Raw genomic sequence first — 17,500 nt, 5'->3', positions numbered from 1 at the left:
GCTATTATATTACTGCTCCAACTTAACCCTCCAACTTTCTAGGATTTGTTTCGTATTCTTGACAATATGCTGGTGGACACAGTTTGGAATGCTGGCAGACAAAGGGTATAACTGTCTTAGTTAAGGCTCCCAATAGTCCAAGGCACTCCAAATTTTGCGCACCTGTATTTAGCGGTATAACTCCAATGGGCTTATCGATGGCAGATCATTGATGGAGGTGGGCTTTGCACCAGACAATCACAACGAAAGGGAGATACAACAATTATTTGTTTATAGACCTTCTCTACACAAAAACTACAGCTATTTATTATTGGTAGCTACGTTCTGCTATAATAGGAGTCACCGGTCGCTCAAACCTATATGCCCAGGCAATTCCTACACAGTATTTCCCTAACTGTAGGTATAATCTTTCTAAGTGTTCCTTGGAGCACTGGTTAGATGTGGGAGTGATGACAGCAGGTGACTTATTCTAGAATGGAACCTTGCTTCCTTTTACACACTGATGGAGCAATGGGGCCTTTACCTTGGGCAGTTCCTGCTTACTGGAAGGTTCATTGGAGCTATGTACACTTACTGGGAAATAACAGATGCAGAACCTCCATAGTGCAGATGCTCTACATTATAGGGACAGGGAAGAAATTAATAACTTGGCTCAGGAAAGCCAAATGGCCCCATGCAGGGAAACCTCTGTTTCACTTTAGGAAAAGGAAAGAATGCAAAATGCCCTCCAGCTTATCCCCACAAAGTATCAAGCAACATTCCCTGCAAATATATTCAGTTAGATACATTGTAAAGGGTATACTTGACCCCTAGGGCGCTTTCTAATATTTTCCCAAACATTTCTCCTGATTGTCATATATCACACAGATATGGAAGGAATACAACATATACTCTGGGACTGCACACCTGGAGTCACCTACTGGAAAGAGGTATGTGAACTTCTCATCGATCAATTGAGTTCACACTCTTTACAGCCCTGCTTGCTGCCTTTCTGATCTGAAAAAACACCCTGAAGGCAGGTTTTCAGACCTTGCCCTTCTCTTATCTAAAAAGCCCTAGCTCCAAGGAGAAAGTCTTTGAACCCCTATACATGCAAACAGTACCTCAAATAGGTCCAACAATGGCTAGAAGCTGAAAGCATAGGTTTACAAAGGGAAGAAGCTAGCGATCTTATATAATATCGTATTGCAAAGTTATGGACATAATAAATACTGGCCTTTGCCAGTGACAACAATGACAATACTAGAACGCCTTGAACAACTTTCACTTTATTTGCTCAATAGTTACAGTGCTACAGTGAAGTATGTGGCACCCACTTTGCAGATGCAAGCTAACGATGATGCACCTGCCTATCTACTGTACTAATGTTGTGCTTCAAAAATGGTACCATAATGTCCTTCTTTATTGTAATAAGTTGAAAGGTCTGAATATACCATCATTGATTTTGGCTGAGGAAGGACCACTGCAATGCACAGCGAGTATGAATTGCTTGTGACCAGGAACAAGTGAATCCTGACACCTTTTCTGCACCTGATGAAGTTAATGTTTGATTTTTGATGGTATTTCAGGTGTTCTCTCATTCGGCTGTACTTGGTATTAGCTATTGTACGACAGCAATAAGTTGTACCTAGGACACATATAGCAATGTTTCTTTATAAATACTCTAGGTAATACTCTGGTCTTACAGACAGGGTAGATGTTAATCTATTATACCAGTATATTTGCTGTGTCCACTGAACAGAACCGGTTAAACCATGATGACTTAATTTTTTTTCTTACTTTGCCAATGTCATGCTGACGTGTAATGCAATTGTTCTAAAATCAATAAAGATAATTTTGTTTTAGAGAGAGATAGGAGGAGGGAGAGTGTGTGAGTGTGTGCGCGCGTGCGTGTTTGAGAGCAGACTTGTGTGTGTGTATGCATGCATGCGTGCAAGTGTATGTTACTCTAATGTATGTACACAAGTTTAGCTTCCTGAGATTTACATTCAATTAGGTTATGTTACAGTATCCCTCCTAGCACTACTTAATAGAAGTGCTAGGCATAACAAAAATGAAATGGGTTGTCCTCACACTCCACCAGATGTCATGCTTCATCATAGGACAACCCTCGCTCTCCAAAAACCCAGTTTGATGGAGAGCGGACCTACACCTGAAGACAGGGAGGCACTTCTAAGTTAGAATAGGCCCGTGTGTATAGTGACTTTGAAAACCAATGTGGCATCCTAGAGTTAATTTATTTGGACGTACCCGTTGGTATTAAAAATTGAAAAAAGTGGTGATAAGGGGAACTATTACCCCATCACCACTAGGATCACCGTCAACATGTTTCTGCTTGTGGCTCAACTGAGTCCGCGGCATTCCTCTAGACGAACAAACAGGCTCCTGGTAAGGCAATGTTGCACTAAGATTGCCTTTTTGTTAGGGTGATCTGTTTCTACTCTAATACCACTTGGTGAAGCAACTCCAAAGAAAAAGACAGTCAATAAACACTACTGACAGATAGATAGTACATAGGGATAACAAATCTATTTAAACACTGCAGAAAAACTGACAGAGAATACTCTTTTTCAAGCTGAATACCATTTACACCTTACAAAAATAACAATGCAAACTTCAGTTCCGTAAAAAAGGCATGTATGTGTTGGTTTCTATGAAAAAATATTAACCTCTTCAGTGCCCATGACGAGATAGTCTCGTCATGGAGCACGGTTGCGCTGTGCCCATGACGAGACTAATGTAACGCCCGGCACAGGGCGGGGAAAGGGCGTGGCACTGAAGGGGTTAATCTTCAAAATTGCCATTAAGCAGTTTAGGTAAAAGGTTTTCTTAGCAATGGTATTCAATGACATATTTCTTTTATAAAATCACATACAACTGGTAATGAAACTAGAGCACAAGAAACCCCTAGTGGTTACCTAACTGACCAATTGCCATGCCCTTAAACCTCCTAAATATTTACAAGGGAGAGGCACAAATTATTGCACTTACAGAAAGAGAGTCTTCTCCAACTTGGCTACTGGCAAGCGCCATAAGATTAGGCGAGTAAAAACGTTCATACATGGAAGCTCCTTGGCAAGTATCAATGATGAACAACAATTCATTGTACCTGAAATATAAAAATGCATTTTTGTAAATAACATTTTGTTGTGAAAAAATGCTCCCAATGGGAAAAAGCACTAAGCGGGTTCTGAGATTAACTAAAATCAGAATCAAGATACAAATTAATGCACATATAAAATAAAATCAAAGCAAACAGAATGCATTCAAGGGAAGGCCAAAGTCAGAAATAAACCTTACACAATGGAACAAAAACACTGGACAATTTCAGCATTACTAGTTTAAGTGACACACCTTTCCAAACCCTTCGACGATGTTCAGTGGGATAGCACCCATGGCCAGATGTATGGAGGTAATCATTTATGATCACCAAATAGCAAATTTTTCCGATTCGCTATTTGGTAATCGCAAACACCAATGTACAAATGTGCCTTTTGACACATTTTGAGATTACCAATGTGTCGCAAAAAGACCTCCCTCATTAATATTCATGAGGTAGGTTTTGGTTTGCAACTGATTAGCAATCGCAAAAATCGCAGGGATAATCACATGCTCTAGTCAGCAGGCCACCACGTCTGTTACTGATTTTCAAAAAGTAATTTTTTATTAAATGGGCTGTTTCAAAAATAAAAAGAAATCTTTTTTTTCATTTTTTAAGAGTAGGCAGTGGTCCGTGGGGTAATTGCCTGCTCTTAAAATGTTTTCACAAACTTTCATAAAGGGGAAGGGGTCATCTAGGGACCCCTTCCCATTTGCGAATTGGGTACCACCTACTTGAAGTAGGTGGTAAAATGAAAATGTTTTGTAACCGCCTTTCAGTTGCAAAACATTCACACATACTACTGCGATTCGGTATTAGGATGGGACGCCCTAAACACACTCCTTTCTAATACCAAATCACAAACAAAATTTGTGATTCGGTAATAGGGTACCGAATCACTAATTGAGCCTTTGTACTTTAAAAAATACCTTTTTTGATTCTCAGCCCAATTCCGCGAATCAGGCAGCTTGTGAATGAAAATAAAGATATGTACATCTGGTCCCAAGTGCACTATGCAAGATATCCTTTGCAGAAAATACAATCTCAGTGAACACTACACTTTGGACTGGAATACGGACTAATAATGCTTGTGTCTAAGAGGTCTGTGAGCAATTAAAGGAAAGAGTGCATGCTGTGCAATAGTGTCATTAGTAATGGGCAGGACAGTCTTCTTCAGTGTTTCTCTATCTTACTAACGTCAATATCCGGAATTTAAAAAGGGAAAAAGGATGGAAAGATGACAAGTTTCTTCACCATTGGATTGTAATCAGGAGGTATTGCACATGGAACTAAAAGCATGATTGTATTGACACCCAAAACTCAGGGCTGGAACCTTTGAGAAAAGAAGGCAAAAGAAACACATAATTGGTAAAAAAACTATGAAGAATTACATATATAGTCATCTTCAATTACAAAGCTAGTGACCGGTTTTCGTTTCCCAAGAGATGAAAATGACCCAATCCAGCCTTAGGCCAAATGTGATGGCAGGGAGCTGTATGTAAGCATCAGAAATATCCATCAAGGAAGAATTTGTTGCGACTCATTGCTTATTAGAATTGCAATAGCCTTTTGGTGCAGTATTACTGCAACAAGAAAATAGCAATACTGCAAGGTGCAATATTTACTGTGTGCATTACTATCACATCTTGTTGTGTTCCACACCTCGGGAATGAATATGGGATTACCTGGTAATACCACATATTTTACCCCATTTGGAGGTATGACACCCATTTGATGTTTCTCCTCGAATATATTCCACAGGGTTTTACCTGGTATAAATTGATAAGGGGAGCAGAAATTAGAAAACAACTCAGATTCAACTCAGGTGCAAATACCGGTCTGTGCCTATATTGGGATTCCTAATGGAGTTTTTGCGAATGAGGAATTCTTCTTCTTCACATTGTATTCACTAGGAACATATTCTACTGTAACAATTACAAGGGATATAACCAATAAAGAGGAAAGAAACAAAGTACGCATCACTGGACAGATAATATTTATTTCTTATCATGGCCTACCAGGCTTCAAATGTGCAACATGTCTAAACAAGCATTTGCAATGCAATAGGTCTCGCATTTGTGAGAGTTCAAGCTGTTGGCATTCTAAATGAGAATGCCTTTTATTTATCTATTTTTATAATTAGCACATAGATAAAGGCATTGTCATTTACAATGCCAATAGCTCAAACTCTTGCAAATGCAAGACCTATTTCATTTCAAAAAAGCGTCCGCCATTGTACCAGGATGCTTGGTAAGTGAAAGTGTGCATGGCACACAGAATGTTCCAGGAAAGCATGTTGTGCCTGCAGTAGGAGAAACTCATTAAAGAAAATAGTGCTTACAGACTAAATAAGACATACCGTGTAATAACCGAACTAAAAGGGCCAGTCCTCATGGGAGGTTACAAATGTAGACAAGGGGGTACTAAGGATGGACTAACAAGCCTATTAATGAATCAGGAGCCAGCATTTACAGAGGACAATGACACAAGCCAATGAAAAATATGGGCAGAGAGTGGACGGAGTATCGACTCTATACTCAAATACAGCATGCCTCATAGAGCAGCGCATGCACTGCCCAGGCTCGACCTAAAAAGAAACTGTTGCGCCCTTTTTCTGGTCATTGCTTGGTCAGTACTGTGGGCGACTTTGTGGTGAAAAGTGGTAAGGCTGTGAGTTCTTTTCCCGGCCCAAATACTAACTTCATTCTCAGCCTTTTTCATTCCTTAACCCCCCTGATATCTCGCCCTGACCTTTGCTCTTTTCCCTCTATCGATCTCCCCTCCAGTCATTAAACCCCCTTTTCACGTTTTCAGTGCTCCTCCCTGTGTTATCGAATCATTGGGTTTCCCTCCATCTTTTCACACCCAGAGCCTTTGTTTCTCCTTTTCTCTCCTTATTTGAAGAGTTTTATATAGCGCTGGCTAGACCCGGAGGTATGAGAGCGCTTTACATGAGGTTAGCGTTGTTACAAGGTTACATTAGTTACAAGAACAAATCATTGCATAGAGAAAAAAACTGTGTTACATAATGCAATCCGTTATAAAAGCATTCAAAAACTTAGAAGACAAGTTCTATGGTGCGTAGAGAGTAGTGGGGGGAATAATAAAGGGGTAGGGATGCAGATCGGTACCGGTTGAAACGGCCATGGAGGATAGTACTTAGAGGGAACAGCAAAAAGTTAGAGTAAGCGAGTCGACAAACCGGTAAGGGTCCAATAGATCAACATCCAGGGTGAAGAGTTCCAAGAGGGGATCGATATAAGGCGATGGTGAGACTGGAGAGAACAAGGCGCTGACTGGTGGTAGGAGTCAATCTGAGAGTCTGTAGAGACCACAAAATGGAGGATCCAGGTCATGAACCACAATATCTTTGCGACAAAATGGCGGGAAAGCGAGTAAAACAAAATCCGTTAGAAAACCAACAAGGAAACCTACCACAGGAGCATGGATGAAAGGGGAAGGCTGCCACCAGATCTGGCGGGGGAAGGCTTTGGGACACCGATAATACTCGGGTCATCGTATTCAGGGGGAAGTCAGCGTGGGAACCCAGGTAGCGGCCTCGGACGAGGAAGGCAGCTGCTGGAACAGGAGGGTGCGATAAATCGGAGGGTGAAAGGGAAAACAGGCCCGGAGAATAATGGCAAGCAGCGATTGTGGCATTCTCATTACTGCTTTGTCGGGGGGACAGGAATCATGCATCCCAACCGCAGTCCAGGAGAGTCGAAGGGGGACGCCAGGCAGCCGCGGCTCAGGTCCGGAGGGCAGGCGACGGCCAGACGGGTGCTTCCCAGTCATCTCCCAGAAGCATCCAGGGCCGCTCAACCGGGCATCAGCAGCGACGAAAAGGATCCGACACCGGTAAACCCTCAGGAGGTTGATCGGACGGCCAGGGGAAAAAGAAGACGAGTCGGACGACAAGAAACAGTGTCAAGTCCAGAGGGTAGGTGAGGCCGAGGAGGAAATGGAGACAGCAGCGGGGACCAGGTGGGCACGCCTCCCATGGCTCGGAGGTGAAAACAAGTTATGGGGCACCGCGCTGTGACTGGCTCAGACGACAGCAGATCCCTTGTGTTACTGCAATTTTCATTTATTTTCCTGCTCTTTCCTTTCCTCTCTTCTCTACCTCCTAACAGTTCCTCTAGATTCTATCTTTTCCCAGCCATTCTCATTTTTTCCTCTTGGTCCTTCAATCGTTTTTGTCTGATTCAGAGCTCATGTTCCCCTTTACTTCTGATCTATCCTCTTCCTGAAGTTAGCATTTTTCCCTTCTTTTCATAATTTTTCCTCATATCGTCTTCTCTTCATTTCCTCGAGCTTCTATTTTCAAAGATTTCTACCTCTTACTGAAATTTCCTAGGGTCAGTCTTCCTGTCTAGACACCAAATGCAGAACCTTTTCCAGTGGAAGACACAGGTGGAATCTGTAGCACGTTTGGAACCTTTGAGAATGTTCATCCGATCTGGAGGACGATTCCAATGTCCCTACTGCAGGTAAACAGAAGACAGGGAGTCAGGGGAAGAAAAGGAAGGCTGTGATTCAGGATGCTGCCACCCCGTTCAGAACTGGTGATCCAGTCTGTAAAACAAACTCTAATGCAGCAACGCTGATAGCACAATAATGTACAGAAACCACTATTTTTGAGACCATGCTTGAGTGGCCAGGATCATCCTGTTTTTTCCATATTTCATTTTACTGAGACATCCAAGTTTGTTACTTTGTTTCTTGCACAGCACAACACCGCTGTTAGGCTAGGGTGTAGTTAATATAGCCTTATAGCCCACCGTAGCGGGCTATACCGGCTATTAAAGGCCCGCTGCAGCGTTAAAGGCCCGAGCCGGTATAGCCCTGCTACGAAGGGCATAATGCTATTAGAACATTCTGCCACTAGAGGGCAGAATGTTCTAACAAATAAAACAAAGCCTTCAGGGAGGCGCGAGGGGATCCAAATCCCCACAGGCTCCCTGAAGCCTTTGTTCACAGCCACAGCTGTGAACAAAGACAATCATTGGAATGTTGGAGCTCCGGGCTTATAACAGCCATTATAAGCCCGGAGCACTCCATTGTTTTCAATGGAGCTTCCAATGTTCTAATAAGCCATAAGAAACAGAAGCTCACCTCTATCAAGCAAAGGGAAGCCTGCTATCATTAGGTGCTGCTGTTTTTGTATGATTCTGGTTCAATCATGATCCTTTATCCTGTTTGTGGTGCCCTTGGAGGGTTCTGGCCCAAAGAATTGAGAATCTAGAAAAGTTCTTCAGTCTGTGGCACATACATTTGGAGGTTATTGCTGGAACTAGTCTATCTATGTACCATAAAACCTTTCCAAATCAATTTAGCCGTGTTGTTAGAAGGAAACATAAGCCAACTCTTATTAAACACATGTGCACAGCACGTCAGAGTACTTGTCAGGTGATGGAGGTTTCACAATTGGTGAGAGGACCCTCCTATACTCCACTAACATGCTACATGCAAATTTAAGGTAAAGACTGCAAATATTGAGAATGTCATGACGGCAGTGGAACAGAAGTTAGAAGATCTGTCCAGCAAGGTGTGAAGCAGGAACAAGACGACTGCATACAAATTTGTTACGTTTCAAAACCAAACGTTTGAAAGATAAGTTTTGAAGGAAGGAATGGTCATTTTCAAAGGCTCTGTAGAGGAGAGCATTTGGAAGCTTTATGCGAGGACTGCACTCCTTGTCAGAGTCGGGAGGGGAACACAATGCAGAGTAATGTTGGCAGCCATGTTGGGGGTCATGATGTGAATCACAACCAATGGAATATGCTTACAGGCTTTCCTTGAGGAATCCAAAGAATAACGAAGCATCAGTTGATAAACTGATGGTGGCTATGCACGCAGTGGAATGGAGTGCAAACATACTAGAAGGAGAGGTATGAAGGAAATTTGGGAAGATGGGTGAGAGTGGACTCTTGTTCTTTCACGATTTAAACACTGGTACACTGATGAGAAAGCCTCAGTTGTAAGTGAAGGAGAGAACAGGGCAGCGACGCCCAGGGCCTTTTTCTTCTAGAGAGAGGCGCTGTGCAGCTGGCTCGGTAGAAAAGGGGCAGGTGAAGGCCTATTTGCATACCACTGCCTGTGCACTAAGCCCAACAAGGCATTGCCAAAGAAAGTGCACAGTTGGCCATGTGTCCCGAGGGCTCATACTGACCCCATGCCAGAGGAGATTATGAGCGGCTTAAATCTTGAAAACCGGGCTATGTGATAATGGAAATAGCACACTGCCTTGCCACAGTCAATCTATGCACCCAAATCCCTCTGTGCACAAGAGTATACTGCACACAGATAGCCCAGTAAATTGAAAGCTGTTGCAAACACAGCACACAGAACCGCTGTGTGCAGTGGGCATGGTGGCACATGGGATGGTACAAGGTATGCTCCCAGAGCAAACTGCCCACTGCCAGCAGCAGGGCATATTGGGCACAGTATTGTGGGCTTTCGCATGGGCTAGGACCACAGGTCAGGATCAGGGTCCAGCTATACCTGTGCACAGTCGAAGGTAATTAACAGTGGACCCAGTGGAGCAGTGGCAGCTTTAGTCTTTGCTTTAGGCCTGGCACTATGTCCACAGCCCATTATCAAAGATCATGGGCAGCAAAATTGATGGCATGATGGCTGACGCACGGCATGGCCAAACACTACAGCCTGTGCCCAGAGCCTGCTGTATCTGTAACATATAGTTTATCAATACGGGTAACATAACGTTAATACAACTTTGAAAATTTACTTTTACAAATCTTTTATAATCTCACATTAAACTGCAATAAATACACTGAAAAAAAGAATGAAGGTGAGGTTATGATTACAAAACAAAACCAAAAAACACTGAACTCCAGTTGCTATGGACATCATGCTTATGCCCCTCCTCTTTACTGCACGCCTATCGGGGGTAAAGTGCAGTATAAGCACAACTAATATGAGTAAAGTGTTTCCTGGTAAAAGCTTTACTTTTTGTTGGCGGTGCTGTTTGTTGGAGATGGGGAATGCAGAAGTGCTAGAAAGTGAATGCAAACAATCATGTGCCAAAATCTTTCCTTTCAATAAGCAGATCTGAACATAAAAAGGCAAACTCTTTTAAATCCAATTGCATAGATAGGTTCTCTGTGAAAAGGCAAAGGGCCTCTACTGTTCACCTGGGTTCCAGTAATTTACCCAAATTTGATAGGGGGGGGGGGGGGGGGAGGCAACAAAAAGCTGATGTACATATCCAAGCGAGGAAGAACTCGGGTGAAAATGAAGTGCATTGAGTGAAATCCCCTTTATTTTCAAATAAAGTATACAGAATCAGAACACTTGGGTTGGAACCACAGCTGAGTCAAAACAATTGAAACATGTACCTACCATGTACGCAGCCCACAAGGAAGCCACACGCAGACACCACCACCTCATCAGATCCGCCAAAAGGAACTCATTCAAAGACCGCCTAGATAACAACGCACACAACAGCAAAGAGCTCTTCAACATCGTGTAGGAACTCTCCAATCCCAGCTCCAACACCAATGACATCCCACCCTCGCAAGACCTGTGCGACTCGCTGGCCACCTTCTTCCACCGCAAAATCGCCGACATCCACGACAGCTTTGACGCCGCAACCGCCCCGACAATCACCGAGACCTCCGCCCCCACGACCACCACCCGCATCAACCGCCTGCTCGCCTGGACCAACATCAACGACGAGGACACCAGCAAAATCATTAACACCATCCACTCTGGATCACTGCTAGACCCTTGCCCACACTACTTCTTCAACAAAGCCAGGACAGCCATCGCACCCCATCTCCGGAAAGTAATCAACATCTCCTTTGAGGCGGCAACGTTCCAGGGAAGCTGGAAGCACGCTGAGATCAACGCCTTACTCAAGAAACCCAAGGCGGACCCCAAGGACCTCAAGAACTTCCGACCCATCTAACTGCTCCCATTCCCGGTGAAGGTCATCAAAAAAAACGTCAAACAACTGACCCACTACCTCGAGGAGAACAGCATCCTGGACCCGTCCCAGTCTGGATTCCGCAGCAACCACAGCACTGAAACCGCCCTCATCGCCGCCACCGATGACATCAGGACCCTGCTAGACAACGGAGAAACAGCGGCCCTCATCCTCCTGGACCTGTCAGCCGCCTTTGACACAGTCTGCCACCGCACACTACAAACACGCCTACACGACGCCGGGATCCAAGAGAAGGCCCTGGACTGGACCACATTCTTCCTCTCCAGCAGAACACAGAGCGTCCGCCTCCCCCCCCTTCCGCTCCAATGCCACCGAGATCATCTGCGGCGTACCCCAGGGCTCATCCCTCAGCCCAACGCTGTTCAACATCTACATGGCACCTCTCGCCCACGTCGCCCGACAGCACGACCTCAACATCATCTCCTACGCCGATGACACCCAGCTGATCCTTTCCCTCACCAAAGACCCTCTCACCGCCAAAACCAATCTCCACGAAGGACTGAAGGCTGTCGCGGAATGGATGAGGAACAGCCGACTGAAGCTGAACTCGGACAAGAGGGAGGTCCTCATCCTCGGATCCACCCCTTCGGCCTGGGACGACTCTTGGTGGCGGACCACACTGGGAACAGCTACAACACACACCAACCACGCACGCAACCTAGAGGTCATCCTCGACTCCACCCTCTCCATGACTAAACAGGTCAACACCGTCTCCGCTGCCTGCTACAACACCCTCCGCATGCTCCGCAGGATCTACAAATGGATCCCCACCGCAACGAGAAGAACAGTCACCCAGGCCCTCGTCAGCAGCAGGTTGGACTACGGAAACGCCCGCTACGCAGGAAACACGGCCAAACTCCTAAGACGGCTGCGACGCATCCAGAACGCCTCTGCACGCCTGATCCTCGACATAGCCACATCACACCCCACCTGAGAGACCTGCACTGGCTCCGCTTCAATAAGAGGATAACCTTCATGCTCCTCACCCAGGCACACAAGGCACTCCACAACACCGGACCAGCATACCTCAACAGACGACTCGGCTTCTACACCCCCACCTGCAAGCTTCGCTCCACAGGCCTCGCCCTCGCCGCTGTCCCCCGCATCCAAAGAACGACAGCCGGCGGCAGATCTTTCTCCCACCTCGCCGCCAAGACCTGGAACACCCTCCCCACCCACCAACGGCAGACCCAGGACCTACTGACCTTCAGAAGACTCCTCAAGACCTGGCTCTTCGAACAGTAGCAGCACCCCACTACCCCCAGCGCCTTGAGACGCTCACGGGTAAGTAGTGCGCTTTACAAGTGATATGATTGATTGATTGATTGATTGATACCAACCACATCGCATTTTGCACAGGGTATTTGTATATGATTATATAGATATGCATTATGTGTTGCATAGGTTCCGAAACTGGCTTCAGAGTGTGCTTCCATATGATGTTACATATTGAACAATTTCGTAACTCAGGCTGCCTCAGTTAACAAGTGATATAAAAGAGCTAGTCTTATTAAACAAAGAAAACACAATAAACAGAATCAAAGATCACATTTTATAATGAAATGAAATTCGTAATTTTCCCTTGTACCTTCTTTTCTGCCACATTTGCTCAAAAGCATCAGCAAGTTCCACATTGGTGATTTCCTCAGAATCCTGAAATTTCAAGAACCCATTTCCACCATGACCTGGAAGAAATGCCAAAACGATAGCATCTGAGCAGTGTCTTTAAAAATGGCAAGTTTATACAAAAAAAAGTGTGTGTTCTTGAATGCATAACCCAGTGAGGTTGTCACCATTCCAAAATAACTGGCGCAGGCTTAGAACATTACATTTTTTAAAGAACGGCACCACTCGCTTTCGCGTAATTGTATGCATTTTTGTTGTAAATGTGTATATTTTTTTTAGCGTGTATATTTATGTTTGCCACCGCATGGCCAATAAAATGGCAATGCCAAACACTAGCAATTTGTTTAATAGTAGGAGTTAGTACCTACCGAGAAACGTCATTTTGTACACAAAATACAATCATAAATAATAATTTGTTATATATTGCTGTTTTACCACACATTACAACACAAAAAGTCAAAATATAGCTTCCATAAATTCCATTCTGGGACTTTTTTTCTAAGTATGTTTTTCTCTTTGCAAACGTTCTACACACTATGCATATGTATGTTTGTTTGAATGAATGAGTGGGATTTCTATACCCCAACCTAGCCACAAAGCAATGAAAAGTAGTTTACAATAGTGCACCAGTACAGAGCTTATCGAGAAGGGGCAAGAACACTTATCTACAAAATGAAGGGATAGTAACTGGGCAATGATCATATGCAAGTATCCATGTATGTCTCAAACTGTACCTGTCTATATTTGATTTGTTTTATTTTAGTTTTGTACTGCTTACATACATACTATTTACATACTTTTTGTTCAAGACAGAATACTAGCATGTTTTAAGACCTGCAAATTAAATATTTGGTCATTTTTGTCTTGAAAAATGTAGTCACCGCACAAAGTCTGTTGCCATTTATTTTATTAAACAAGTTTATTTTCTAGGATATATTTCTTTAGGAAGAATTCCTATCTGCATACATTCTTTTTACTTAAAGCATTTTTTATCCTTCTTCTGTTATACGATTTTTGCAAACAATTACTGTTATTATTTTTGCACTCTGCAAATTTGATTTTCTTATTTTGCTTTGTGATGCCATTATTTAATAGACTTCTCTGTACCACTCCCTGCACTGCTGTCAATTTACATTCTGCTTTCATAACCTCTTTAGCGCTGATTTCATAATACACATGAACTTTCTTAGGTATATTCCCACTAATAAAGAGATATAACTAAGGGTGCATCATTGCCCCCTTGTTATTGAATTTGTGCCTAGCTGACATAAAATGTAATTTAAACAAATCAAGACACACCCCGACTCCCCTCACCACCCTCCCCCCTCCCCCAACACCCAAATTTAGCCAGTCAGAAAATTTAAGGTATGCAATAAGTGAACGAAGAGATCACGGTCGGCCTCCAGCTATCTCTAGATTCCTGTCCCCATTTTTGTGAGTTAAATAACTTGTCTATTAATCTAGCCAAGACTAAGGTTATGATATTTGACCGCAAAGTGATCAAAATGGCTCTTGTTTCATCTACAACGGAAAGATCAAGAAGGTGTCATCCTATAAATATCAGACTGGATGAAAGAGGCTGGACTACTCCACACATCAAAACTCAAACGAGTACTGATAATTCCTTGACATGGTTTTTTTTTTGTAAGTTGGATAGAACCTTGGTGTGTGGTCCAGAGAGCCCTCATGAAAGTGGCCTAAACTAAGTTAATGCCATCAGTGGCCTATGGCGCTCTGTCTTTTGAAAATAGGCTAGCAAATTGGCTGGATAGAGTATAATTCAACTGCTTCAGAAAACTCTTCTCTCTTCCAGATTGCACCACGCTAGTTCAAATATGATTAAAGTTCAATTTGACAAGGAAGCACCTAGTACTTAATGTAAAGCTGGTCTTCTTGTTTAAAATTGAAAAGGGCCAAAACTGTAAATTTAAAACACCATCTCTGGGTGGTACAAGTACAGGAGAAGTCTGTTTAGAAGGATAATTAATGCAGACTATGTCATATGGGGTCTGAATCGTTCATCCACGTGCTTTGCATTTGCAAAAACGATTATTACCTAGAAACTTTTGGCTGCATCAATCTTTAGGTCACTAAATATATGCACATGTAATGAGGCAATTGAATGCTGCTTAGAGGGGGAATCCACCCAGCTGTCCGTTTTTTTCTCAATTTATTAAAAGTGGCCTTCTGAGCCCTTCTGCCTGCCACAGAGGAACTGATATTGCCAAGTGCCCCGTAATATCCCCGGAGTTCTTTTGGGAAGGTTTGACACAGGGGAAATAGAAAGGGTTTGTTAGTCCCCTACATCAGGAGGCAGAAGTATTCCTTGAACATTCAATTAGCCAACGGGTACAGGTTCGCCACTCAAAGCGTTTTAACCAGGAATCTGAACATAGCCTCACTGGTGGGCCTGGACCTGCGCCTGTCACAGCAGTGCCTAGCTCATGAATAGAAATGTTATCCTCGCCTACACAGGACTTCATATATATCAATTTAAAACGTGTTAGCCTGTTCTGGGCAGGCTCTTCCTATCCTTGTCTGTTACTGTACTACATTTTTACACATCGTAGTTGGTTTTATACAAGGTCAATCTTTGGAAGGAGCAGAGCACAGTTGTAGGAATGTCCGGGAGCCAGTGGATCTTAACATATTCTGATCTATTTATAGGTGTGGCAAGCGGGGAAGGTTTAATTTGGACTTTTGTAGATGAATATGGATGTTCAATTTTAACTCCTATGCGCCTGTATTTTGTAATCAAATTATAGTGTAGTGCTGGCATATGTCAGATTTATTTTTAATGTTCACCTTGATTGTAATTATTTTTAATAACTGTACAGTTTCTTAATAAATCTAAATCTTTTCAGATATACTTGTTTTTAGCACCCATTCCCATTGGTACGGTCTTCTTTTAGTTTGCTGGACTTTTTATATGCTCGCAAATTGCAACTGTCAAAAGCAACAAAATTAAATGGATGTATAGACGCATGGAAGAATTTCCGAAGGACTAAACAAAGTGATTGACTGTTACGGTGGTTTCCAGATCCTAAGAGCATACTGCTGATACCTCCCTTCCCATCTCTTATATGTGTATTATGACATCTCTAAGGGTTTTGTGGTGAGTGGAGTTCCTACTGTTTCAAGGATGCAGTGTGGCCAAGATGCTTCATATACTGCTATGTTTGGTTATCAGCAAGATCTGGGATTACCTGGGAAGTACCTGTGGACCTAAATTCCCGGTGGCAAAGTAATGTATGCACTGTAGTATAATATCATCTTGTTCATCATTTGCCTGGTACATCACCCAGGGTAAAGCAGCAGCAAAAATGACAGTACATCTCAGTACACCTGTGTTACACATCTATCAACACAAAGAACACTTAGCTGCATTGTAATACCAGTTCAAGCTAATGAAGAATAGAAAGTATGCTATATTGTGGTGTCAAAGGAATCAATTTTTCGCTTTGTAAAATTACCAACTGAACATTGAGGCTCTTTTTTGCAATGAGACCAGTTTGCAGGCTACAAAAGAGCAAACGGGCAGTGTAGTGGACGATCACCTAGAAAAAGAGCACCTTGCAAAATCAAGTTCTTCTTCCTTTTCTTTCACAGAGCAGCACCCATATGGAAAACACAAGCTAATGTCCTGCTGAGGTTTGAAATTCGAGTATAAAACTGAAGGCTTTAGATTATGTAGTCTCTTCTCCACTTTTTTAGTTCTATTCTAGGCAGCGCTTGCGCTGTCTCTTCAAGACGTGCTGTTTTCAGGATATGGGCATTAAGCTCCACCTATGTTCCGCCCATATATTTTATTGGCTGCATGCAGCATCTTTCGGAATTCTTTTTATTTCATTAGTTTGTTTGTTAGTCCTTCTTTAGTACCTCCTTCTCTCCTGTTGTAGCCCCTCTTTCATGTGTCCATACTCTGCGCATTTCATTAACTGTTAGTGAGCGCTCGTTTGTTAATCACTTCATTGTCGCACCTGGCGTTGCAAGCACGACAGCTACGCACTTCCCCAATAAGTTGTTCCTATAATTGAAGTTGTATTGTTTTTTTAATTTCTTTCATTTCACTTCCTTAGCCTGGACTGGACGTGTTTTTTATTTGCTTTATTTCACTTCCTTAATGTACGATGCTAGCACAGAGCTCAACCTCCAAGTTATAAAAGGACCTTTATTAGCCACATAAGGTACTGCACCCTTAATGCAATTATAAACAAACAATCGAAGCTCAGCATACATTTCCATTTCTTTTTATTGGAAGTGAGATTTTTGCTGGCTTGCATTTTAAAAATACCCCACAACAATGGTACATTTTTTAATCACACTACTAAAATGCTCACGTCTAATAAAACCAAATAAAAACGTATGCTCAGTGTTGCAAAGTAATCCTGTGCCGTGGGCACCCCCAACTTTTGCTGAATGCGACTGGTGGTAACTGACTGACTGACTGACCCTGGGCTCTGCCTAACCAGGCCTAGGGTCAGTGCTATGCTGAAAGAGACACTTTTAGAATACAGTGAAAACACCTATAAACACTAGGGTACACTAAGGGTTGGGGTACCCCTGTGGTTGGAATGACCTACCCTATCAGACCCTATTAAATATTAGGACAGGGGGATTAAAACTACTTAGAAGTCCCTAGCCCACAATAGGGCATGGAAGGTTGGAGGCCAGCAGCTTTTCTGCATTTGCATGTGTGCACTGCTGAAGCCTGAGGTCAGTTTTAAAAGTAGCCCTGGGTGGCAGGACTGCTTTTAAAAAATAAATTATGCTCAAACTCGACTTTGGGGATTGGGGCACTTAAA

At 43.1% G+C, this 17,500-nt stretch overlaps 1 protein-coding gene across 1 annotated transcript in view; it reads right to left on the bottom strand.

The window, feature by feature from the left end:
• PIGK (phosphatidylinositol glycan anchor biosynthesis class K) overlaps positions 1–17,500 on the bottom strand; it is a 528,114-nt gene that overhangs the window by 345,124 nt on the left and 165,490 nt on the right. The window contains exons 6-7 of the mRNA XM_085602040.1: positions 12,658–12,754; positions 2,992–3,109 (exon numbers count right to left, since the gene is read on the bottom strand). Coding sequence (XP_085458166.1) covers positions 2,992–3,109; positions 12,658–12,754 — 215 coding nt within the window. The remainder of the gene's footprint in view (positions 1–2,991; positions 3,110–12,657; positions 12,755–17,500) is intronic.

Source organism: Triturus cristatus, chromosome 4_2 (assembly GCF_964204655.1).
Source record: "Triturus cristatus chromosome 4_2, aTriCri1.1, whole genome shotgun sequence".
NCBI classification, from domain to species: domain Eukaryota; kingdom Metazoa; phylum Chordata; class Amphibia; order Caudata; family Salamandridae; genus Triturus; species Triturus cristatus.
This window is presented reverse-complemented; position numbering and strand designations above follow the sequence as displayed.